General features: G+C 37.7%; 5 protein-coding genes across 9 annotated transcripts; 2 read left to right on the top strand and 3 right to left on the bottom strand.

The window, feature by feature from the left end:
• Position 1: 1 nt before the first annotated feature.
• On the bottom strand, positions 2–2,988 carry LOC107046685 (T-complex protein 1 subunit delta). 3 transcript variants are annotated; one of them, XM_015269360.2, is made up of 5 exons: positions 2,874–2,988; positions 2,633–2,802; positions 2,401–2,453; positions 2,135–2,224; positions 2–1,491 (listed from the first exon to the last, which is right to left on the bottom strand). In XM_015269360.2, exons 2-5 carry the CDS (start codon positions 2,745–2,747, stop codon positions 136–138), a joined length of 1,614 nt encoding a protein of 537 aa, XP_015124846.1. In that variant the 5' UTR covers positions 2,748–2,802; positions 2,874–2,988; the 3' UTR covers positions 2–135. The 3 variants fall into 3 exon arrangements, with proteins under 3 accessions (XP_015124846.1, XP_015124847.1, XP_015124845.1); XM_015269361.2 differs by having other exon boundaries at positions 2,633–2,796; XM_015269359.2 differs by having other exon boundaries at positions 2,633–2,777.
• A 90-nt stretch (positions 2,989–3,078) lies between these two features.
• LOC107046686 (protein POLR1D) lies at positions 3,079–3,931 on the top strand. Its single transcript, XM_015269362.2, has 3 exons — positions 3,079–3,137; positions 3,233–3,491; positions 3,745–3,931. Exons 1-2 carry the CDS (start codon positions 3,115–3,117, stop codon positions 3,477–3,479), a joined length of 270 nt encoding a protein of 89 aa, XP_015124848.1. The 5' UTR covers positions 3,079–3,114; the 3' UTR covers positions 3,480–3,491; positions 3,745–3,931.
• Positions 3,853–17,099, bottom strand: LOC107046683 (carnitine O-palmitoyltransferase 1, liver isoform). Of its 2 annotated transcripts, none has more exons than XM_015269355.2 (10): positions 16,610–17,099; positions 11,419–11,577; positions 10,559–10,695; positions 9,640–9,916; positions 8,132–8,860; positions 7,222–7,355; positions 6,982–7,050; positions 6,007–6,118; positions 5,256–5,885; positions 3,853–4,581 (listed from the first exon to the last, which is right to left on the bottom strand). In XM_015269355.2, exons 2-10 carry the CDS (start codon positions 11,557–11,559, stop codon positions 4,477–4,479), a joined length of 2,334 nt encoding a protein of 777 aa, XP_015124841.1. In that variant the 5' UTR covers positions 11,560–11,577; positions 16,610–17,099; the 3' UTR covers positions 3,853–4,476. The 2 variants fall into 2 exon arrangements, with proteins under 2 accessions (XP_015124841.1, XP_015124842.1); XM_015269356.2 differs by lacking the exon at positions 6,982–7,050 and adding an exon at positions 6,719–6,784.
• A 177-nt stretch (positions 17,100–17,276) lies between these two features.
• LOC107046692 (negative elongation factor D) lies at positions 17,277–21,051 on the top strand. The gene is made up of 4 exons (XM_015269368.2): positions 17,277–17,966; positions 18,736–20,121; positions 20,335–20,480; positions 20,561–21,051. The coding sequence occupies exons 1-4, from the start codon at positions 17,791–17,793 to the stop codon at positions 20,593–20,595; spliced, it is 1,743 nt and encodes a 580-aa protein (XP_015124854.1). The 5' UTR covers positions 17,277–17,790; the 3' UTR covers positions 20,596–21,051.
• On the bottom strand, positions 20,482–22,188 carry LOC107046693 (protein stunted). Of its 2 annotated transcripts, XM_015269369.1 has the most exons (4): positions 22,063–22,188; positions 21,758–21,888; positions 20,913–20,944; positions 20,482–20,676 (listed from the first exon to the last, which is right to left on the bottom strand). In XM_015269369.1, the coding sequence occupies exons 1-3, from the start codon at positions 22,089–22,091 to the stop codon at positions 20,931–20,933; spliced, it is 174 nt and encodes a 57-aa protein (XP_015124855.1). In that variant the 5' UTR covers positions 22,092–22,188; the 3' UTR covers positions 20,482–20,676; positions 20,913–20,930. The 2 variants fall into 2 exon arrangements, with proteins under 2 accessions (XP_015124855.1, XP_015124856.1); XM_015269370.1 differs by lacking the exon at positions 20,913–20,944.
• Between the last annotated feature and the right edge of the window lie 2,158 nt (positions 22,189–24,346).

Below are 24,346 nucleotides of genomic sequence, written 5' to 3'. Positions count from 1 at the left end.
GTGAATAAATGTTGAATAACTTTATTAATCGTATGAAAAGCAGTTGACACCAGCGACAGGCCCCGACAGCCCCTCACAATTCCACAATGTGATCAATGAAAAGTCACTCGAATGAACAATAGTAAAAAAAACCCCTTATTGATTTGTATTGACAATATCATCGATTTTGAGTATACTCCTCACAGTTTCCGAAGCTAAAGTAATACAGCTAGTGGACACCAGCAGTGGCTGTATGACATTCTCCTCCAGAATATTCGTGATGGTTCCCTTCCTGACATTGATCCCAGCAGTGATTTCCCCCTGGGCATGTCTATTCCTCAGCTCCGTAACCGTGGCAATAGGATTCAACCCAGCATTCTCCGCCAACGTCGATGGAATGATCTCCAAGGCATTGGCAAATGCCTTGATGCAATAGGCATCAACACCCCCCAGTGTCTGGCCATAAGCCGAGAGTTTCAGTGCCAGTTCAATCTCGGGAGCTCCGCCACCAGCGATCAACGCCTGCTCCTTCACGAGACAACGAATGACGCAGAGTGCATCGTGAAGAGAGCGTTCAGCCTCCTCGAGGACGAGTTTATTGCTGCCACGAACGAGTACAGTGACCGTTCGTCCTGGATTCTGGATTCCAGTGATCCTCACGAACTTCGAGGCTCCAGTCTGCACCTCCTCGACGTGCTCAGCAGACACCAGATTCTCAGCTGTGAAGTGATCCAGCGAGGCAATTGGCCTGCACCCCAGGGTCTTGCAGACAAAGGAGATGTCCTCACGCTCAATATCCTTGATCACCATGACCTTGATCTTGTCCAGGAAGTGAATGGCAAGATCACTGATGGCGTCACGCAGAATTGACTTCTGGACGAGGAGAACATTGCAGCCAGACTTCTTGATCTGCTTGACGATGTTCAGGATGTAGGCACGCTCTTCCTTGAGTACTCGATCCATCGCTGAGTAGTCCGACACGACGACATTGTGATCCATGTCGGTTTTGGGGGGAGATATGCAGAACTGGATGAGACCGATCTTCGCTTTCTCGATCCTCTTGGGGCCGTTTACGTTGCAGGACTTCTGGGTGAACACCAGACCCTCGATCAGCTCTGTGTCCTCGACTGTGCCTCCCAGCTGCTTGATCACCTTTATGTCACTCAGGTCTGTGGATTTTTCACGTCCAGGGTCGATGATCTTCAGGACTGCGTCCACAGCGAGGGGAGCCAGCAGTGAGGACTGCTGGAATACCACTTTGGAGTTCAGGGATGTGGCCGCTGCTTTTACCAGGGACTCAGTGTCGTTCAGGTCCACTGGGATCGCCATTGACCAGCTGAGGATCTCCACCGCTTTCACTGCTGCCTTCTGGTAGGCCTCGCTTATCGCTGTGGGGTGGATTCCCTTTCGCAGGAGCATCTCAGCTCCCTCCAGGAGGGAACCCGCTACCACTACCACGCTGGTCGTTCCGTCACCTGCTTCTGAGTCCTGGGCTTTTGATAGCTCCACCAACTGGAAGGGGATTGGGGGATCGGCTTTATTGCTTCGTTTTATTGAGGGGGTTTCAATTATTATTTTTTTGTTTCGTTTCTTCAGGGGGGAATTCTTCAGCTATCCATTTTGTTAGTTGAATTGCAGGAGAAACGGTTGAACAATTCATGAATCTCTTTTGAACATTCACTTCTTGTTAATAAGTGATGGAGACTGGTTTTTTATTTAAAGTTTAGGTCATTGAAGGGGTTTTCAATTGTTAACTCTCTATTTTGTTTCATTATTCATCGCAATTTTTAATCATTAAATTTGGCAATTGAATGGTGTAAGATAAATTTGAGGAATTCATGAATTCATGAAGATTTTAAATATCCCCTGCTTATGGACAAATCACGAGAGTTGTTCAAATTTTTGGAAATGTTATTTTTTTTAACATAAAATTGACTTTTAGAGAAATTCTGAATATCAACAAGATTTTCACGATTTCTAATAATTTTTAGAGTAGAAAATAGATAGTATGTAAATTATTACTATTAACCAGTGATAATTTTGTGCAATTTTCAATATGTTTTGTGAATCAAAAGGAAATATTCTGCACTTAATTCAAATGAAACGAGTGGTCAATTCATTCAAAGAATATTCCCATACTGTTTTGCTCACTTACCATTTTAGCCGCTGGGTGGATGACATTCATCTGCTGTAGAATAGTAGCACCATCGTTTGTAATTGTAACTTCGCCATTTGCAGCTTGAATCTGCAAAACAAATTTCCATCATCTCTAATTCCTCCAATTATGGAGACAATCCGATATTAAATACCCCTTTGGTTCGTAATTGTTGAATAAATATCGACGAGAAAATGGATAAAAAAATACGTAATGCAAATTATCGATTAAAACAATGGAATTGCAGGAATGAATTGCGTGTTTACCATTTTATCCATCCCACGAGGGCCCAGACTGGTACGAATAGCATCACAAACAGCTGCAGAATTAAAAAAAAAACGAAAATTAGTGTGACCCATAAAAAATTTGATTATGAGACTCATGAGTGACTCGACCGGTGTGTGGGTTATGCCCATAAAAGGTAACTTTTATGCTCCAGCACACGAGCAATGATTCCACCCCCAAACACCTCAAAATCACCCACAGGATGTCAAATACCTTTGGCAGCCTGAATATTGCTGCTGCGAATGTCTTTGGGTTTTGTCCTGTCCTGAAAGGCTTTTCCATGAGCCTGGGTGCGTCTTGGCTCGCCGACTTTGCTCAGTGCCGTCATTTTCGCCTCTACGTTCGTTGTACTCAACCTCTGAACATCAAAGACAATTCTAAAACTTAAACTTTTCACACTAACTTCTGATACTTTAACAATTCTTAAACTTTGTGCTGTAAATAGCCAACTTACGGTTTTGTAAAATTTTTTAATTGTAAAAAATTGTCTCAGAGTCGATCAGCACGCGGTAACGGCAGCGTTGGACACGAAAAACATCCGACAGATTCGAGAAACTCCGAAATATGTGGCGACTGCCTCTTCTCCACCTGACGAGGGATTTTTTAAGCTCTTGATCATGTCAGAACGGAGCAAAACGTAAATAAACATATTTTTGGACTTTGGAGTTTTTGGAATCAATATTATTTTCGAGAATATGGATGAGGAGACATTGAACAGGTACTAATTAATCTGGGGAAAATTAATTGAAGGATGAATTTAGTGCATTCAGGTGAACAACAGACAGCTAGAAAATGGAGTAATATTGTTTTTAGGCTAGCTGCTGAGGCTCTGATCGAAGAGGCGAAGGTTGGAGCTCGAAGGGCTGAAATAATGGGCCCCAGTGGCTGGGTGAAACCCAAGGAGACCATCAACAAACGATTCCTACGTTCCACACTGCGAAATGCAATTCTATCCAACAGGCACAAACAGAGATCGAAGGAGAAACGGTGTGAGACGTCCTCCCACAAAGATAGCAGTTCCAAAAATGATGAGAGGTCCAGGAGTAAGAGGAGAGAATAGTTGACTACTTGGGTAATGACTTATCATGACAAGAGAAGTGTAAAAATTGTTTGTCAATTATTTATCCCTCTAATTTTTTTACAAATAAATCATAATAAGCAAAAGTGAAAATCGACGATAAACTCAACTCAATTTCATTAAATTCCCTCAGAATTATTCAAAACAAACTCACACTCAGTTCTATTAAATTCCCTTACAATTATTTTTCCTTGCAAATTTGTAAAAAAAAAAGTTCAATGTAAAATTTTTTATTTTTTAATCAAAGGGAAATCCAACTAATACCTCACGGAGATAAAATGCTAATAATGACGAGAGGTTCAGGAGCAGAAGGAGAGAAAGTTCAGGACTTGGATAATGACTTATCATGACAAGAGATGTGTAAAAAATTATTATTCAATTATTTATCTCTCTAAAATAGTATTTTAATAAATCATAACAAGTAAAAGTGAAAATCGAAGACAAGTTTGTATCAAACTCACACCCAATTCTCCAAATTTACCTCAATTATTTTCCCTGCTAATTTGTAAAAATTTCATAAGCACCAAAGTACGACTTCGAAGTACGAAATTTCATATTCCAATTGCATTCACAGTTTTCAAATGAGTCTCAAAAAATTATCAAAATCCAATTTTCCACTTTTCACTTATAAAATACGCATATACAATTACAATAATTAAAATATTTTGCATTGATAGGTTGCTCACAACAGTTCAGTTGATTTCTCGATATCTTAGAATTTTTTTCTAAACAAAACAAAAGGAGAAACTAATGGCTTGATTGTCCGGCAAGAGCTGCCATCGTTAGCCCACTTTTTGTGTGAATACAGTCACTGCAACATTACCTATCTGAGTGCCAATGGATGATAAGAAAATTTATCAGGTCCACTGACTATTGCAACTCTTTGTGTTGCCTAATGACGCATTGACATTGTACCGAGAGCCTAATAAACGCTCGAGAACTAAAGGCAATTCTTGATACGAGTTTTAGCTCAACATGATCATTTGGAGCCATTTTTCTGGCGCTCGGTACTCTTGTAGGTCACCATGAGGTCTTTCATGTCTGCGAGGGCTTTTTCTATTCCTCTTGCGAATCTTGCTGAATCCTGAAAGCAAAATTAGGTAAACTGTCAATTAATTCGAGATGAGTAAAGAGTAAACAGACTTTTCTTTTCTTTAATTTCGGATATCAAGAGAACCTTCTCGTATAATTCATAATTTTAGATGAAAATATTGATATTCTTCATTATGATTTAAAAAAAGTCCTCAAACTGATATTGAAAAGACGTGTACTCTCAGGTGAACTAGTTTTTCTAGAAATATTGTAAAAAACAAGATGTTCCCCAGTAATTACACGAAAGTCCATGACGAAAAAAGTGGGAATTGAATTGAATGAATAATTGAGCGATTTCTTTTATGAATTTAAAGGAATGGATATTCAAATATCCTTTCCAATGTTTTATGTTGATTTACAATTAAATTTATTCTCATCATCATTCATTGATCACCCACGTCATTCAAGCAAAAATTCCTCAACAAAACAACCTATTTGAACTTCTGAAAAACTTTTCCTTCCATTAAATCTATTTCTGATAAAAGTCTGAGTATGAAAAAATTTTTTACGGTTAAAAAAATTATTATTTTATAATCGTTTATGAACTGTGTCGTAATCTTCACAAACGCTATTCTTCAATGATTTTATGAATCTTCTTAAAAAAAATTTAAAACCCTTCTTAATGGCTGAACAAATGAAAAAAAAAATAACATGTGAAATACTCACAGTTTCAGGTGAACTAGTTTTACTAGAAATATGGAAGAAAACGAGATTTTCTCCAGCAATGATATAAGAAACTCCATATCCATCGTCAGCAACAGGGCCAAATCCTCCCCCAGCGGACAAGCAATTGGGATGTTTCTTCAAGTCTATTTTGGACGTCTGCCCATGAGGGGTCTGCGATGTGGACAGCTTCCAGGGTTCACTGAGAACCTCCTTGAGGAATGGAGAGTCGACCTCCAGATATTTGGACACCACATAAAGACAGAACAGATGTCTGTCGATTCCCTTCCCAATCATGGCGTCCTGATAGCCACGCTGATGCTGATCAGTCGCAAGCCTGAGGAGCTTGTACCTCTCCTCAACACTCTTCGACTTGTCCTCCATGGCTTTCACCCAATTAGCCGACTCAATGGTGCAGGGACGAACAGTCTCAGTCCTTCCCTCCCTGTACAATCTCGTCATCGATGCCTCATAAGTAAGTGAGAATCTCCCTGCATCTCTGTAATAAGCGAGCTGCAGTGCCATTTGAATGTAGGCATCCGGTGACATTGAGCACTTCTTCATGAAGCCCTTGCCATAATGATCGTGTTGATAAATACGCAGATCTACGTCGTTCAATAAATTATTAGCTGCCTAGAAAATGATAAATGTCAATTTACAAATCACACGTGAAAAATACATAAATTATTTTTTATAAATTAAGAAGAATGGACTTTTTTAATTAAATTCAATGTATTGTGGAGAAAAAACTCACTTGCACTGCGTCTTCTACTACTTCGATGCCCTCACTGCTGAACTCCCACTGCAGACGAGATGGTACCAGTTTGAACTCCAGAGGTCCAATGGTATGACCGTCCTCAGAATATCTTCAAAAATTGAATAATAATGAGCGAAATGCTCCAATTGGGTCCGATGGGGCGAAATAGAAACTTGAGATTTATTTTAATCTTCAGGGGAGACCGAAATTTAGAAATCACTTTCATCTATTGTCTTAATGAGTTTGTTAAAGCTGTTGTTTCAATGCAATTCTCAATAAATTGACTTTAATTTCGGTTTACATATGAAGAATATATGCATAAATATAACTAAAGGTCTCTGTGATTTTGAAATTCCAGTGTTGTCTCCCCTTAATAACTCATTGAATTTTTATGCAAATGGAGTAAATTTTCTCTGTGCAAACTACAATTTTTTCCATTACGATGAGCCGTTGGGAGAAAGTAAAAAGTGTCTATTTTGCCCCACCCTCCCCTATTGTTCCACAGATAACGCAATTTCATTATGTACAGCATGCGATGGCATGAAGCAATAGTTCAAGATAAAACAGTGATGCGCAATGCAAAAAAACGCATTAATGAGACATTGCACAGTACATGAGATTATGGACCAAGTAAATCATCCTAAAACAAAAAACTAAGTGTCATTTCCAATGGAGTGATAACAGGTTATTTTCAACAAGCTTAAATTACCCAGTATCCGTTATATCAGTGGAAATAGCGTTTTCCCACATTGTTCCCATCACCGGTGCGTCGGCCCTGAATAAATAAATCAACAGAGATAATTAAGCAGAGAAAAAAGCAGATAAACGTAACATCAACGAAGAGGGTGCCGAAGAAAATGATAAATTATGATAAACACAAATGGCAGTTGAGCAGATTATGCAGAGATAGACCATCGCAGACATTAAGAGTTTTTTCTTGATTTTTTTGCTGATTTTTTTCGTCATTCTTACACATTGTTCAGCGCAACATCCCAATACAGGATGAATTCCCAAAAGTGTGACATCACGGCTGCATCCGCCCTGTTTGTTGCATTTCAATGTAACAGTGTTTTTTTAATTGTACTCTTTGGGATTGGTTTCTCTTATTTTGGGGGTGTTTATGGGTGGAATATTGGTGTTGTCTCGGGTCGAGTGAAAATTGGAAAGACATTATTAGAACGTTGTGAGGATGAGAATTGGATTCTTACTTACCAGGAGTGCTCGGCGTTGAAGCCTATTCTGCCATTGCTGCCGATGCAGAGGGTAAAGGACTTGTCGAACCATCTGTCGTAGCCTTTCCCGTGGAGAAGGTCTCGACCGTATTTATCTAATTTCTCAGGATGTGCCTGGATGGAAAAGGGGAGAGAATGAGTCAGTGGCGAAGCAGTAAAACGGTTCAAGTCGATTTTTACTATTGGCTAGTTTCAATTAATAACATTTGAACATTTGTCGAATCAAATGCGAAACTTTTTTTTCAATATTTATGCTTTATGAAGTTACTTTTTCATGAGATTTACTTCTGAGAATATTCTGAATGCAAAAAAATTATAAAATGATTTGAATGTATGCAGATGCCTTACGCAAATTTTTAATCCTTACGTCTGTTGACAATCGAGTCAACAGCGCAAAAAATCAATTTTTCTTCAACATTCGCATCTTACGAATACATAATAAAGTATCGGACAGTTTTTTGCACTCAATCGACTTTTGAACATGCATTTAATCAAACTCTGAATATGGGCAAGTCTACTACGATTTCTAAGAACGACTTTTTGGGGAGAAAAAATCATTGTTTATAAATTATTAATTTTCATTAAAAAATTATTATTTTTCATTTTCTTCTAAATTTCCCACAAAATGTAAACTACTCAACTTTTTAAAATGAATAAACACGCTTCTCAACGGTTAAAAACGGCGAATTAAATTGATAAAACGAAGAAAAATAACTCAACTTATTGTGAATTCTTAAAAATACGGAAATTCTCAAACCAAGAAGAAATGTTCGTAATAAAATAAATATCCTTGAACTGAGAATAAAATAGTCTCAACCCCAGTACGCTATTTTCCATTATTCCGTAAATAAAACCACACAATCGATTAAATGAATAAATTCCAAACTTACCGGATCGTATTCATAAGGATAATCATCGAGAGTGACGAAGAAGGCAGATTTTTCGATGAGATCCAGTGAAATTTTATTGGTTCCCTTGACAAAATGTGTCTGCCTGGCTTGAGCCCACGACGTTCTGTCAATAGCAGTGAGAGCCGCAAGTTTCTCCTCCCCCTTCTGTGGCTCCGCATTATGATCAAGGATATACTGTATCTGATGCTCAATCTCACTAGGATTCAAAATCCTGTTCTTGTAATAAATGAGAACCTTGTAGTAGCATCCCTTGTGATAAACGATGATGTGCTTTGAATCGTTGTAATGAACAATCCTGTCTGTTTCGATTCCGGGCACCCTAGTCGTATTGAACACTCTCTCGTACTGCCACGAGCAGAGGGGCACAATTCCCTGGAGCATGATGGGCTCCAACTCCTGCCTCTCGATGGACCTGCGATACTGAAGACAACCATAGATAACACTTGCAGCTCTTGATGCTTGAGTTCTTACAGGCTCTGCCATAACAGCATCGATACCGAAAAAATTTGAGTTGACCATTATTGGCGATCTTCCACGGAGATAGACGTACTCCTCCCACCAATCAGAAACGTAATTCGTTGACCACCAGGATTTTAGAATGAGATAACGCTGGAGTTTAACAGCTATTCCCTCCTCAAACTCTTTGGCGAGTTTCTCCATTCTTCTGTAGTTTTCGTCGTCAAGAAGTGGTCTAGCACTTCTCAAATACTGGAATTTCATTCGTAAAGAATTGAATATGAAGAAATTCTCTTGAATTTCTGGTGGAACTCTGGGAGTGGGATTTTTATTTTTCTGTAGAAATTTTTGGGTATAAATTTCAGAAAATTTACTCTGTATTTTTCTTCTTACTTTTTAAATATTGAATTTAATTCATGGAGACTTGTAAATCATTCCAATGACTTTAATGAATACATTCATGAAAGAGTGATACGAGTTCATATTTTTTAAATTGCAATAAAAACGTGAATAAATTTTTCCGCACCGCAACTTCCGTGGGGTATAGGTGAACAAAAATGAACATGCAAAACGCATCTTTAGAAAATATTGTTTGGGGTGGTACATGATTGTTCATGAATTATTCGTAAAGAGTCATAATCTTCATGAATTGCTATTTTTCAATTATTTTTTGAATTTTCCTGTCTTCAAATCTTAAAAATGTGCCCCAAACTCTGATATTTAAATACAAATGTTGGGGAGAATTTCATTAAAAACAAAAAAGTCGTTAAAAATACTAAAATTCTCAGACACCAATAAATCGTAACGTGTTACGAAGTCCCCCCCATCTCCTGAATCATTCACCTTACGATTTATGAATGCATTCATGAAAGAGCGAAAGAAGTCCACAACTTTATCGTCTGGAATAAGAAAGTGAATAAATTTCTGTCCAATGCAACTACCGAGTGGAATGAAAATATAGCTGTTGGGGATAAACCGAAGTGTGGATGACCTGGGCATCACTAAATCCATTGTGTAATATGTTTATTTACCCTTTGCATTGTGTCCTTTACCGATGGCAATGGTAATCTTGGCAGTGAGCCTTGGAAACTGTACAACATTGGTTTTTGCCATCCTGACAGAAGCTTAACAGCGATAACCCAGGCACGAGTGGACAGGCTGATCTTCTGCCCAGGCCCCCTCGACTCGTACATCCAGCCCTTGTACATGAGCAGGAGTTTCAGGGTGTATCGAAGGGTGTAGATCGCTGTGATCCATAGTAAAAACCCCGCGACTATTGATCCACCCAGATGAACTGGTATCGATGACCTGTAATGGTTTTTCTTTAGATTCGTCAAATTCGAGTATCGAATTGGGAAAAGGGAACAGAATAAGACGAATCGATTTTTGAAATATTCTTGAGGATGTCCAACGACTTAATGCACACGTTTTCAATTCCCTAGGATTCATAAATTTGTCATTATACTGTTGGAAATTTTGTGCAGTTTAAATTCTGAATGTTGTAAATTTGAAGTCAACTCATGGTTCGTCAGTGAAAACGTGAACATTTAATGTAAATTTTTCGTTTTAAAAAAATTCAAGAGTAATTTTTTAGCAGTGCATTTATTGAAGTAAATAAATACGCATTCAGTTACGTTTCATTCAATGTTCATATCCAGCAAAACAAAATCGCAAAAAACTATTTTAAATTCATCTCAATCCATTTTCTCATATTCCTAAAGAGTATCAATAAAAACATGAATATTCAATGTAAATTTTTCGTTATTAAAAATTTTACAAATAATTTTCTAGCAGTGCATTTATCGAAGTAAAAAATACGGTTTCAGTCACGTTTCGTTCCATGTTCATATTCACCCACAAGAAATCGCAGAACCCTATTTTAAATTTGTCTCATCCTATTTTCTCCCATCCCTAAAGAGTATCAAATGTAAAAAGATAGTTGCAATTTACCCTTCGAGATATGGTGCGACCTTTCCAACAAGGTCGAACGGCACTTTAAAACCTGCGAAATGAATAGCGGTTACCACTGCTATTGTCAACCACAGGCTGCCCAAGGACGCTGGATATACACCAGTCCGCAAATTATTCTGTGAATGAAAAAACGATTTTCCTAGTGATTGACGTATCAAGTAATTCAACAGGCCCCGCTTTTTCTCCAATGAATTCTCCTGAATGTCTATTGAAACCTCATAAAAACGCTATTCTGTTAAAACTCGATTGAATAAGTTTGTCGATTGTTTGCGCCAATTCCGTTGAAGATTCTGCAACTTTATCGTTTCATTTTCTCATTGATGTTCGATGGAAAAAAGTGAAAAGATTGTCATTTTCGGCTGTATTTTCATTTGTTTCTTGTTAAAAAAAAATATCTCCAGGAATTCTTCTAGAACTTAAACAAAATGCCAACAGAATGAGCTTTTCTATTAAATTTTTTATTAAAAACAAATATTTCTTATTCATTAATTTTTTGGATTGTAACGGAATCGCACGTTAAATTCTGCTTTATGATTCTATAGCAATAACTGTTATATGGACCATCATATATTTTGATTAAATAAATAAATGAATAAAGTCCACCCCTTTCCCTGAATTCCCCGTTTACTCGTCACAATATCACACGTACGAAAAAAGCTGTATAAAAACCTATCGAATTCATTAAGTTTTTCAATGAAATTCATTCGTGCGTGCATTGATTATCCACTTGAACGATCAAATGACTCTCGCGTTCTTAAAAAATTGTGTCCAATCCGAGCTATTCTTGGATCTCCCTTGAATCGTCACGATACCGCAGATATTGCTAACAGTAAACTTACGTGAAATCTGAAAAAACGTTTTTTCCACGATCTCAAGCCGGACTGCCAAACGAGGTGAAGAACCTCACGGTCAAAATTCACATCCCAGCCCTCGTGAGTTATGGAGAAGCTGAAAGCAACGGCTGAGTGTGCCTCCGCCATGCCTGCTGCCTAATTACTCTGCGAAAAAAATTAAGTAAAACCATTGAAGGAGTGATTTACTCCAACAATCCCAGGACTTATCAACTCAGACATTGAAAAAATAAAACGGGGATGAAGTAACCAAGTTGTAGATTGAAGCATGTTGCACACAGCCCGGGACCAGTTGACCTTATTTAAACCCATAATTGTTTTTGTGCTGTTGCATGTGTAATATGAGGTCGAAGTATTTTCGCAACTCGGAAAAATAACGAGGAAGAGAAAATATCATTTACTCGATAATATTATTTCGAATTATTGGACTTTCAACTTGAATTTCCCATCATATCCCTTTTTCAATCATCCACTATTTCAATAAACATTCAATTGAATGCTTATTCTTTCTTTTTATATTTCACACCACCCATTAAAACTCGAAGAATGTTCATCTGAGTGAAAACAATTTCAATTCCATTCCACAACTCACATTCACTTGATAGAAAATGAAATGTACTATTTTTCAAAATAAAAAAAATGAAATATTATCTCACTTCTCATTCTGTGACACTGAAATGCTGATTATTTATGAATATATTAATTAGTAATTCAAACAGCTCTAATTATGCAGCAATTAAAAAAAACCCAGACAGGAACGAAAAAATCATGAACAGCCGCAAAAACAAGCCGAAAACCTCAACAGATTTTCGATTCGTCGCTGAAATCTTGGAGAAAGCTGATGAAGAATATAGTAACTGTACCTACATGTGTGAGATATAAATACATACAACATATATTTAATGTGTGAAGGCGTCATGGACACGAGTAGTCGACCGGTTGGACTTTGGACCCGAGTACGAAGCAACACAGCTGTTAGGTACTCACAATTTATGGGTTGCTTTCGATGTGTATTTTGTTTCAAAATCCCTCATCGCGGGAGGCTCGACCCTCTTCCCCTCCCACCCCCTCCCCAACCGGCCCCCTGCCGCAGCGATCTTATCAACAAGATATTAATCGAAAAAACAAGGGAACAAAACTTGCAAAGAAGATAGTTATTTTTCCTTTTTTTCCTTCAATCCCGCCGATCAAAGTCCGACTTTGTTTATCAACTATTCCGTCATAGTTTACCTATCGCTACAAGTGTTTGCGACATGCGAATTGACAGAGAAATATAATTCATTGACTCGCATTGGGATGAATAATGTTTCTCATTGTCTATCGGTTACTCATTGATAATCTCTGTTTCACGGATTTTTGGTCACATCTAGTCGTGATCGAAGTGCGATTAAATTAATCCGGCAAATTCTCGACATATTAGCGACAACCACGTGGGCTAAATTGGACTTTGTACCGATGAAGTATGCGATTCTGATGGTTTCAAAGCCAGTCATCATATTAAAAATCCCAACGCAGCAGTTGGCCTTCACTCACATTTACATTTGACAAGTTGCCACTACTATTATGCGCTACCTTATAGTTTTAGCTGAAGGGAGAAAATGAAAACAGGAAACTTATCATATTGCACGATTTTATAAAAATACTTTAACCTCAAGTTTTGTCCCTAAATGATGGATTTTTCATTTACAAACGTTAGAAATATTGTTCGTTAATTAATAATTGATTGTCGAAGGTTGAAGATTTCAAGCGCTTTGAAATCGCTAATGACGTCACAAGGGTGGAACGTCGGACCAATCACAGAGCGGCTCGAGCCAACCTAACCCAATCTTCCCGTGCGACTTATCCAATGGATGACGGCGACTCCCCTCTCTCCTCACATTCGACCAATCGAGCGCTATCCAACAGTACTTATGCCACTTTGTGACGTCAGGACCGAAATAGCGGATTTCGAAAAAATCTGATTTTTAATCAATGATTGTAAAATATCTGAGCAATATTTCTCCATAATTAGCTATCTATTGGTTATGTAGAATGGGTGAATAGGGAAATTTGTCGTCAGAGAAATGGTGATCTCATTCTTCACTTAATAAACATTCTTCGATGGAGTTCTACACATTTCCCAGATGAATTCATGCAAGAATTCAGTCAATAATCAAGATCAATCGTCCTTAGTGCCAAATAAGCTTTAAAACATGTGATAAAATGACAGTAATAATTAAATTTGCTGTCACAGATACATGAAAGAAATTAATCATGACTCTAATTAAATCGAAATGAGCTCCAAAAGAGATGACGAAAAATTCATTCAGGTCATTTTCAAGGCCAGCTTCTCATACGTAATGAGTACTGTAATGGCAAAGTCATCATTTCGACGATACACAGAATCCGTGCAGTCAAAACATGCGTAAATCTCGTGATAATTGTCGCGATTGATACGAAATAAATAAAAAACAACGGATGTCGGACTTTTCAAAATTTAACGACTGCAGTCTCATCGGCAGCTATTTTTCCTCTACCTTTACTCTAATTAAAAATGTCAGACAATGGTGGCATGAATATTCACAGACTTGCACGGGGCTGGGGGTCAAGGATTTATTTCCCTGGGGCTTTGACAACTTCAATACGAAGGAAAACAATTACAGAATATCCCTCATGTTCATTTTAGTGTTTTTTTTTCATTGTTGTAAAGTGATGTAACCCATCCATTGAGTTATTTATCTTATCACAAAATTATTAAATCTTACACTGCCTTCACTAAATTTTTCTGAATCAAAAACATTTTTTTGGGCCTCGCATTTTTTTCGGGCTTGTGAATAAAATTTCCGCAATATTATTACTCTGGGAATTTCAAGTAAATAATCCTGAAATTTTTAACGACTCATTAATATGAAATTTCCATATATTCTTTTACTGAAAAATCACTCAATTTCGGGAGTATTCAATGAAATTGCCATTTCCAGGTCCAGATGATAATTAAAATGATCAGAAATTTGTAAAATTCAAGCAACTATTTTTCAGAATTTTCAATCTATCACAAATTTAATCGACTGCATGTTTAATTATCATAAGTAGTTTGTTAATCCTAGCTGTTACTGAAATATCTACAACTTAATTTGGCTTGCAGAATACTCCTCAGGTTGATTTTAGTGTTTTTTTCATTGTTTCAAAGTGATGTAACCCATTTGAGTGTCGTATTTGCACTGTCGCATAATTACTAAAGCACTGCCTTCAGTATTTTTTTTTGTAAACTAATACCGTGAATTATCTTAGTTTCCGACTTATTCCAAAATCCCATCCAACAATATCCTGTGACGTCACAGGATGTGGAATGCTATATAAACCCCCGGCAATAAATGCTAAGAAAAAAAAAGATTCAGAATACTTCGACCTTTTTTTCAAGGACTCCGGTACAAAAAAAAGTTTATTTTAGTTGTTGAAGTATAATAGAAGTGAATAAAGAACTCGGGGATAATTGGCGCAAGGTCAATAAACATTGGAGTATACCGTTTTGGTCGACGTATGGTCACGACGTGTCAAACGTAGACTCATGCACGCCAGCTGATCGCTGATACCTTAGAATCTATTTTCAAAATCATTTGACTTTTTACGGTTGAAATCGATTTATGGAAATTTGTGGTGAAAGAGCTGTTGAATATTCATGAGAGATTGATTGTAAGCACTTGGGAAATCAACCTCGCATCAACGAAATTTTATAATCCTGTACCGCAAACAAACGAAAAGGAAAGGAGAAGGAGAAATATACGCGATTATTTATCGATAAACAGATGAAAATACGTATATCAGTCATTCGTAAAAATTACTGATTTATCACCTAGAGCCCCTGTATTTTATTCCGCTGTTTATTACCGCACAGTTGAAGAAGTAAACGTTCACAACAATTATCCTCAGTCATTCAATCTCATCAACACCAGGAGCTCGTGTGGAAAAAATTTTCTCGGAGAGTAAAGACTTTATAGGAAAAAGTAACAATGCCTGGGTTAAAGTCAATGAGTCTTTTGAGTAAGAAAATAAACTGCTACATTGTGAGAAGACTAGCAGCAGGAATCAATAAAAAAATTGTTGTGTCACGTAGAAAAAATATGTTCAGTTTTTCTCTCAATTTTGTTGTTGAAGATAAATTTTTTATTTTATTCAATATTCATAGTTGAATGTCAGTTGCAACAATAAAATAAAATTTAAAGATACGAAAGATTTATGAAATAAAAAAAAATGCAACTGTCTAAGATCTTCCCTCCATACATGATTTATAAACCATCGATTGTTCCAAGCATCTCCATAATTTATTCTCAACAAGTGGATGTTTGAAGAAAGTGTTGAATTTTGTCTCCAGTCAAATTAATCGTCTGATTCGATGATTGACAATTATCTAAAAATTGTGGAGACGTTGTCCACATTTTTTAAAGGGAATCTTCCATCTTAATTCATAAATCCAATCAACAAGTGAACCAGGGGATTGAGCGCAGTAACACCTGTTGCATATGACCTAATAATCCACGTGAAACGTAGTAGAAATACGTTCACTGGGGCTTTCTTTCCTCAGTAACTAAAATATGCTTTCACAGTCACTTATCACAAGAATGAACGATAAAACAGCAATGATGATTAATGAATGAAATAATAATCGAGTCTCGAGTATCCGCGATTGGTGGATATTTGGGGGTGTTCTCGAGGACGAGCCACTGATTAATCTCAACCATTACGCAACACAAATCTGAATAAAGTCACAGATAAACAAAAATCTCAATTAATTAATCTGCAAAAAACAATTTAAAAAAAAACAACACCCCAAATACTGAATTGACACTAACCAAATGGAGCAAATACACCTAAAAAATCTTCCAGAGTACTGAGAATTTTTGCAAAGCCGATTAATAAAAGGAAACGCAGCCGAAAGTTATTTCGTTTTTGGGGCGTTTATCCAGGGATTTAATCGCGCGAATGTAATAAACCAGCAAATACTGAAAGGACACTCACCAATAGGAGCCAACACACGTGAAAAATCTTCTCTGGAGTCCAAAAAATCCAGAACCCCCCGAATTTTCGCAAAAGCGATTAATCAACGGAAAAGCAGCCAAAAGTTATTTTGATTTTTGGGCATTTACCCAGGGATTTAATTGCGCAAATGTAATAAACCAGCAAATTCTGAAAGGACACTCACCAATAGGAACCAATACACCAGAAAAATCTTCCCTGAACTCCAAAAATTCCAGAGCACTCAGAATTTTTGCAAAATCGATTAATCGAACGAAAAGCAGCCGAAGGTTATTTCGATTTTTTTGGGCATTTATCCAGTGTTTTAATCGCGTGAATGTAATAAACCAGCGAAAATACTGAATTCCCTGGCTACAAAGACGTTGTGAACTCAACGAAGAGGGAGAACGAACTAACGGACGAGGCACGTTTTAGCGAGCCACTTCGGCGTCTCCCGCCGAACACCCGAGCCACTTCGTCGTGACTGTATTTACTCAAGAAATTAAAAACAGGATCCTCTCACTCCGGTTGCGTGCGTGTGTGACGGGCACGAACCGCGGTGTTTTCCTCAGTTTCGCGGAGACTGGAGGGGGCCGTAAAATTAATTTTTACCGAGGATCAACTTGTCAATCGTTCTAGCCCGCCGAACACATGACAAGCTCAATCCAACTGTACAAGTTTTGATGTTCGACGGCGGAATTTATTTTGCGAAAACGTCATTCGGTAATGTACGGAAGTGTTCGGGTCATGTTCGGATAAAGAATGGAGAAGATGGTGGCGATATTCGGGGGGTGGATTCAGTAGAATTCTGGCGTATCTACCTGGAAGTGTTGTGGGGATTGTAGAGACATCTCTGAGGATTGTTCATAAAAATCGCGCTTCATGGGCGGCTTCAACTTCACTCGAGGACATTCGATGGTTTCAAGGTGATATTTTTATGGGGGAGTTGATGTGGTGAAGTGTTTAACGCTTCGGAGGGGAGTTCCATCGGAATTCGGACTGTTTGGGCGGTTTTTATGGAGTGGTGAGGCTAGAAGACGAGGTTGTGGGGTTATGTTTACAACTGTTGAAGCCACTTGTGCCTGGATGTGGACCTAGTGCCCTAATCACGAGCAGTTGTGTTGTTTTGTGAATATTCATCGATAGGACAGTTTGTAGGGGAATAATTTAACGCTGGGGAAGGGAGCTCCATCGGAATTCGGACTGTTGGACGGTTTTTGGGGAGTGAGAGAGGCAAGAAGACGAGTCTGTGGGGTTATGTTTACAACTGTTGAAGCCACTTGTGCTTGGATGTCTTGGATCTAGAGTTTTTACCACGAGTTGTTGTTGTTTATAAACATTTATTGGTAGGAAATTGATAGGGGTGAGATGGAGCCGGAGTATGATGAGGAGAGGGGGGGCTGGGGCGATGATATGGGGCGTGGGGACGATCCAGGGGGTGACGATCCTCTGGACAATCCCCAGGAAGTGCTCAATCAGTGTCTGGAGAAGTTCAAAACACCGGACTACATCATGGAGCCGGGGATCTTCACTCAGCTCAAAAGGTAGAGAATGTAAATTAGAGACCCATGAAAACATTAATTCTATTCAAGCATATGGACCCTTCTGAATCAAAATAATTTTTTTTGGGCCTCTCATTGTTTTCGGGCTTTTGAATAGAAATTCCTTAATCACAGTTGTGCTCTTCGTGGTTGACATTGTCAAAGTTACTCTTAGAATGTCAAGTAAATAATCCTGAAATTTTTAACGACTCATTTATATGAAATTTGCATATGTTCTGGTACTGACAAATCATTTAATTTCTGGAGTATTTGATTTAAATTATATTTTGCACGGAGTTATTATTTTTAAAAAAATTTGTTGTTTATAAATAAATAATTTAAATTGTTTAAACTTTCGCAAATCTCATTTTTTATAGTCATGAAAGCAATTTCCAGTAAAATTCTGAACATTAATAAATTTGTTACGATTCGGAGCGAATGATTTTCATGTTGGAAAATTGACTGTTTATAAATTATTTAGAGAAACTGCGCGTAATTTTTTGAAATTGTAATTTTTCAATTATTCCATCAATCTTCCTCTAAAAGTAAACTTTCTAATTTTTTCTAACGGTTCAATATCGCGATTCAAATTCAGACCTGCAAAGTTTAAATAATAAAATCATTCTAAAATGTTTGGAAATTTAGGGTCAAAACTAGAAAACCATTTCACTGAAAAAACAGCCGAAGTACTTGGATATCCCTGCAAATGACCCAATCCATCGAAAAAAGATTTTATTTTGCGTATTTTCCAAAACAAGCGTTTTCTCCCCAGATATTTCCAAGCAGGCGGCAACCCAGAGACGGTAATCGAGCTCCTCTCGAAGAACTACACAGCCTGCGCCCAGATGGCGAACCTCCTCGCAGAATGGCTGATCCTGGCAGGCGTCAAAGTGACAGATGTCCAAGCAATGGTGGAGAACAACCTGAAAGACATGATCCTGAAGACGTTCGACCCGAAGAAAGCCGACAAGATCTTCACGGAGGAGGGAGAAACCCCAGCCTGGCTGACCGAGATGATTCAGCACCCAACCTGGCGTTCCCTGATCTACCGCCTGGCCGAGGAGTACCCAGACTGCCTCATGCTGAACTTCACCATAAAACTAATCTCAGACGCTGGATTCCAGGGTGAGATCACCAGCATTTCGACAGCAGCCCAGCAAATCGAGGTTTTCTCTCGAGTACTGAAGACTGCAATCGCTGGATTTCTCCAGAACACTGAGGACTGGCAGACGAGTATAAAGGAATGCGCGAAGATGGTGTGCCATGGACAGCACACTTACGTGTACAGTCAGGTGTTACTGCAAATACTGGCGCAGGAGACGAGAGGTGGATTCATGATGAAGAGACTCTCCCAAGAGATAACAAAATGTGCCCAGCAGAACAGACACGACGTAACACCAATCACAATGGCTCTGAATGGAGCTGCTAGCAGCCCAGCTGCCTGCCTGGCCCTGGCATCAATGTTGTCGAGAAATACCCTGAATCCAGCTGACATCACTGTCCTCTTCAGACATTATTCCTCGACAGAGCCACCACCAATAGAACTAGTGAGAAATCCCCAGTTCCTGGAGCTCCTCGTGGATTCTCTCTTCAAGTCCGGGGTTAAACTCAACCCCGAGCACAAGTCCAAGTATATTTATCTCCTGGCTTATGCTGCGAGTGTCTGTGAAACCCTCCCCAGAAAGGGAAACACTAGGAAAGTGAATAAAGACGAATTGAAGACGACTATTCAAGCCATCGAGAAGGTCCACAACATCTGCAATGTCAATAAGGGATCCACTGAGTTGGTGGCTGAACTTAATACACTTTACCAGTCCATTCGGTTCCCAGTGGTGTCTGTGGGGATCATCAGGTGGGTTGAGTGCACTGTCACTGAACCCTCGTACTTCAAACTCAGCACTGAACATTGCCCTATTCATCTGGCACTGCTGGACGAAGTCGTTGCTTGTCACAATTTGCTGCATCCCAAAGTTCTGCAGTTACTGGTGCAACTTTTTGAGAGCAAACAGGATGAGCTGGAGATCCTCGTCCAGCTGGAGATGAAGAAGATGTTGATTGATAGGATGGTTAATCTGCTGAGTCGAGGATGCGTTGTTCCGGTTGTTTGTTATATTAAACAGTGCTGGCAGAGGGGAGACACTGATATTTCTTTGATCAGGTACGTCTCAAGCTTCATTCTAGGAAATATTTTCTTTAAAGAGGAATGTCGGGGAACTTATGGAGAGGTCTGATATTTTTTATTGAAGATGAGCTACTCCTCCCCAGGAATATCCTTTGATATTTTTCGATACAATCACTCTAAAAATATTCACGAAAAAATTTATGGCATTCTTTAATTTTCTTATTTTTCTTTGTCGTTTGTCACTTGCAGATATTTTGTTACTGAAGTACTCGAGGCAATAGCCCCTCCATACAGCCTGGAATTCGTACAACTATTTCTTCCAATGGTTGAGAACGAGGAAATCACTGGGACAATGAGGGGAGACAGTGATAATGATCTTGTTTCAGAATTCATAAGTGAGTTTGACTTTTGCTAATTCACTTTATTGATAACAATTATTTTTACATGACTTCAAAGATATTTCTTATCATTACAGTTCACTGCAAAGCCCATTGTCCTGTCGTGAGATGACGATTTAAAGATTGAATTTTCATGGTGTTCTTGATGGAGAGTAATTCTACGATCTGTGGGTGGTGTTAGATTATGTGGCCTCTGAAACATACGATCATTTCGCGTAAGAAAATATTTACTTTGGTACAGATATGATAATCACACATTCTTAAACGTTTTGTTAATTTTCGAACTTCACTCTGATGAAAATCGTTATTAGAGTTATTTGGTGGTTATTATTAGTTGAACACTCTCAAGACTGGGGAGTTAGGATTATTATCGGAGTTGTAGGGATGGGATTACGTTTCAGAGTGCAAATCTGGGACTCTTTGACTTACAATCATCGATCGATATCGTTAAGATCTCTCAGCTGTAAATAATTAGAGTAGTGAGGATAATACATTAAAATTATTTAAGAAAATTATTTGAATCATTTTGTAAGGCTGGTGGTCCAATAAAATGAGAGGAGTAACTCTATGTTTCTTCTATAATTTTCAGCTTATCGAGGGTTTTTACCATTTATAAACGTAATATCTACCGGCAAAATGAGGGAAATTGAATTTAACATTTTTGTTAATTGTCGGTTTATCTGAAAATAGGGATTTTGGGAGGAAATGTCAAGAAATATCTTGTAATGTTTTCCCTAGACTAGAATCACTCATTATCGAGATAATTTGGTATTCAACAAGAATTAGAAAATGGACTTGTTCTGTTGTGTTTTACAACTTTATTGTAAAACACAATAAAAAATTTCAAATAAAATGGAAACCTTTTTTTGCTGATGAAAATATTCAGCAAGAGATGTTCCTTAACTTTCCCTCTCAGAATTCCTCATCATCGAGATGAATCAATATTTAAAGAGAATTAAAATTTACTGAATCGACTTTTTACGTTTTACAACTTTATATTCAAGTTATCACTAAGAATTGACGAATTAACTTCTTCTATTGTGTTACATTTTTCAATTTCTAGAGAAATGATAAGATTTTAATTCAACATTTTTGTCAATTGTTTAAGCGTTCAATTGTCTCGACTTTGTATGAAGTGAGAGTTGAAAGTAACATTTTTGTTTTGTTCAATATTCAACAAGAATTGTCGAATTTATATCTTCTAGTTCGTCACCTTTTATCACTTCCCCCCTGAATTTCCCCAATTAACCATCAAAATACATTATCCAACTTACTGATAGGCTTTCCATCCTTCCATGAAGTGAACTTAACACTAGACTCCTCTCGCTTGGCAGCAGCAGCCCGAAACTCAGCCTTGAGTGCCTGGCGAACGAGTTTCGCAGCAATTTGCGAGTAATTGATGTAACTAAACACAAAAGACCCCCAAAACCATCAAAAACTGAATATAGCCCTTTAAAATTGATTGAAACAATGGTAAATAATCATAGGTTACATAATTTTTCAAACCACAATTACTCTGATAAAATAATTAATTCTTCTTTCACAATCAAACATGATGAGTCAATAAATAATTACGTACTTTAATCCAGCTTGTCTCCACGCCGACATTTTAGCAATTTATTGCTCCCTGTTTTCGGCAATCGAAAATGAGATACCAATCGAGAGACACAGGGCAATGGCTCTGTCCGTATCGCGCAGGCGCGGGTTTTCCTCTCGTTCACTTCCGATTTCTGGCCCGTGCTGCCCCCATTTTAGTCGAACTAGTTTGAATTGAAATCCCCCTTGTTTTATCGATTTCTATTCAAATCAACATTTTTTGTTAATTTACACAAATCTTGAATATTAAATCCAAATTTTGATTGAAATCGGGTGATTTTATTTGTAAAATCAACCGATGTCACTTGAATAAATTAAGAATTGACTGATGGACATTGAAATTTTAAAATTAATTGATAAACAATTGATAATTTAAATTCTCAATTGACGATGAATTAAAGAATTGACCATATGGAATTATTAATTGACTATTGAATAAATATTTCTCAATCTCCTAAAAGGGATTTTGGGATTAGCCAAATAATCGTCAATCTTCCGAACTCAATTATTGATTGATAAAATAATTCGCAATTTGAATATTTATTTGATGATTAATTTAATAATGAAAAAATTGGCGAGTAATATTAACAATTGACTCAAATTTACTTAAAATTTATCACTTGGTCAGAGGACATTGATAATTCAAGAGCAACAATAGGAAGACCTAAAATAATCACCTGTAGTTTATTGAATTTCCATAGGAATTTAATTCGAAGGACGCGTGTGCAATAAGAAACAAAATTTAACTTCAATTTTGGAAATTCCCTGGGCTTATTAATCCCCAAGGTTACGTTATTTCAAGGTGAATATTGTCTTCGCGCTGAGTTTTTCGGGTGGTCGTTAAATATTTAATATGTGACGTATAAATATTAACGCAACGAGTCATCATCGAGACGGAAAAATAAGGATAAACAGTTCGATTCATTTGTGGGAATTGAATCGTTGAATTGGTGATGGGAATTTCGGAGTGCTCAGTCTGAATTATTTAACGGTTCGATGATATAATGGGTGAATCGATGAGTGTGATGACTGTGGGTAAGGGGAAACAGTGATTTTGCCGCGATTCCTCGGGGCCCCCAAGTAGGCCATGGTTGCTTCTTCAGCGTTGGGACCGGTACAACGCACTCTGCGTCGCTTTTTTCCCCATTTTTTTTTCATGTCGTTTGGATTTTTACAAAGGACACGGATCGATATTGCGTAATGATTTATACGAGTGGCAAATACTTTATATGACTTGGCTCAATATTCGCGGGACGATACGTGTGCACAAGTCGTGATCGATGTGTTTTCGAGGGGAATTAGGTGGATGGAAATTTCTGATGTACTTGGAGGACATTAGACGCAAAATATCGCTATTTCGTTCTAGTTGATTCAGATAAGATTAATCGATTTCGTATGTCGAACAAAACTGCTGAGACTAATGTGTCCGGATCATTTGGAAAAGTGTGTTTGAAAAGTAGAACTTCTTTTTAGATTTCGTAATTCGGATTTCGAAGGTTAAAATTTAATTTTTAAATCTTTAATTTAGAGATTTAAATTTTTCAATCTCGTACAATTCTTATAGAATTTTAATAAAGTTTTTTTTTCATCAAATGTTTTGATACGAGGAGACGCTTTTTATGGGGAATTGCATAATTTACTTAAATTAAATAAATCCTAAAAAAACGTTTCTCAACAATTTCTCCCGAATTACCGAAAACCTTGAAAACATTGAATTAAACCATTTAAAACTTTAACTTGCCTTTATTGAGTTGAGCCACTTTCCTGCAGAATGTGTTTACAAAAATTGTTGTGCAGTACCCATAAATCTATTTCAGCAGAGCATAAAAAATGATAACTCTGAGGTGATAATCGATATTGTTTCTATTTTTGTAAGAAGTAACTGCGCATTTGCTTCACATTATTATCCACAATATTTCTAATTTCACACGGGTCTTAATATTTCCTCTCGTCATTATATAAACCCTCCGATGTAACAGATCATTCAATTTACGAAATTCCGAAAGACCTTTTATGAACGCCAGCAGCGTATCCACTATCTCATTGCGCAAATGAAAAATTGGAAATATATCACAGTTCCGTGGAGCATTGTTTGTCAACTCCTAGATGTGCGAAATAATCGGTCAAGTGCGTATATGGGTTTACGATCCGCGAGAGACCTTAACCCACCGCTTTAGTATCCATCGATGTATCTCTTTACCCTTGAGTATTCGCCGTGGCTATCGCGTATGCAGGCGCACGAAGGCGTCGGTGGTGAAGAGAAGCGC

The sequence above is a fragment of the Diachasma alloeum genome, unplaced genomic scaffold (genome assembly GCF_001412515.2).
Source record: "Diachasma alloeum isolate Michigan unplaced genomic scaffold, Dall2.0 Dall_scaffold_01728, whole genome shotgun sequence".
In the NCBI taxonomy this organism is placed as follows: domain Eukaryota; kingdom Metazoa; phylum Arthropoda; class Insecta; order Hymenoptera; family Braconidae; genus Diachasma; species Diachasma alloeum.
This window is presented reverse-complemented; position numbering and strand designations above follow the sequence as displayed.

Excerpts from the sequence above, each read along its gene's own strand:
- LOC107046692 (XM_015269368.2), top strand. The coding sequence starts at position 17,791 with ATGGAGCCGGAGTATGATGAGGAGAGGGGGGGCTGGGGCGATGATATG. Across the intron at positions 20,122-20,334 it reads ACTGATATTTCTTTGATCAG|ATATTTTGTTACTGAAGTAC; the intron begins GTACGTCTCAAG and ends TGTCACTTGCAG. Across the intron at positions 20,481-20,560 it reads TCTTGTTTCAGAATTCATAA|TTCACTGCAAAGCCCATTGT; the intron begins GTGAGTTTGACT and ends TTATCATTACAG.
- LOC107046683 (XM_015269355.2), bottom strand. The coding sequence starts at position 11,559 with ATGGCGGAGGCACACTCAGCCGTTGCTTTCAGCTTCTCCATAACTCAC. Across the intron at positions 9,917-10,558 it reads GTCGCACCATATCTCGAAGG|GTCATCGATACCAGTTCATC; the intron begins GTAAATTGCAAC and ends AAACCATTACAG. Across the intron at positions 5,886-6,006 it reads TAGTAGAAGACGCAGTGCAA|GCAGCTAATAATTTATTGAA; the intron begins GTGAGTTTTTTC and ends ATCATTTTCTAG.
- LOC107046693 (XM_015269369.1), bottom strand. The coding sequence starts at position 22,091 with ATGTCGGCGTGGAGACAAGCTGGATTAAA. Across the intron at positions 21,889-22,062 it reads TGGAGACAAGCTGGATTAAA|TTACATCAATTACTCGCAAA; the intron begins GTACGTAATTAT and ends TTTTGTGTTTAG.
- LOC107046686 (XM_015269362.2), top strand. The coding sequence starts at position 3,115 with ATGGATGAGGAGACATTGAACAG. Across the intron at positions 3,138-3,232 it reads GATGAGGAGACATTGAACAG|GCTAGCTGCTGAGGCTCTGA; the intron begins GTACTAATTAAT and ends TATTGTTTTTAG.
- LOC107046685 (XM_015269360.2), bottom strand. The coding sequence starts at position 2,747 with ATGACGGCACTGAGCAAAGTCGGCGAGCCAAGACGCACCCAGGCTCAT. Across the intron at positions 2,454-2,632 it reads CAATATTCAGGCTGCCAAAG|CTGTTTGTGATGCTATTCGT; the intron begins GTATTTGACATC and ends TTAATTCTGCAG. Across the intron at positions 1,492-2,134 it reads TCCACCCAGCGGCTAAAATG|TTGGTGGAGCTATCAAAAGC; the intron begins GTAAGTGAGCAA and ends ATCCCCTTCCAG.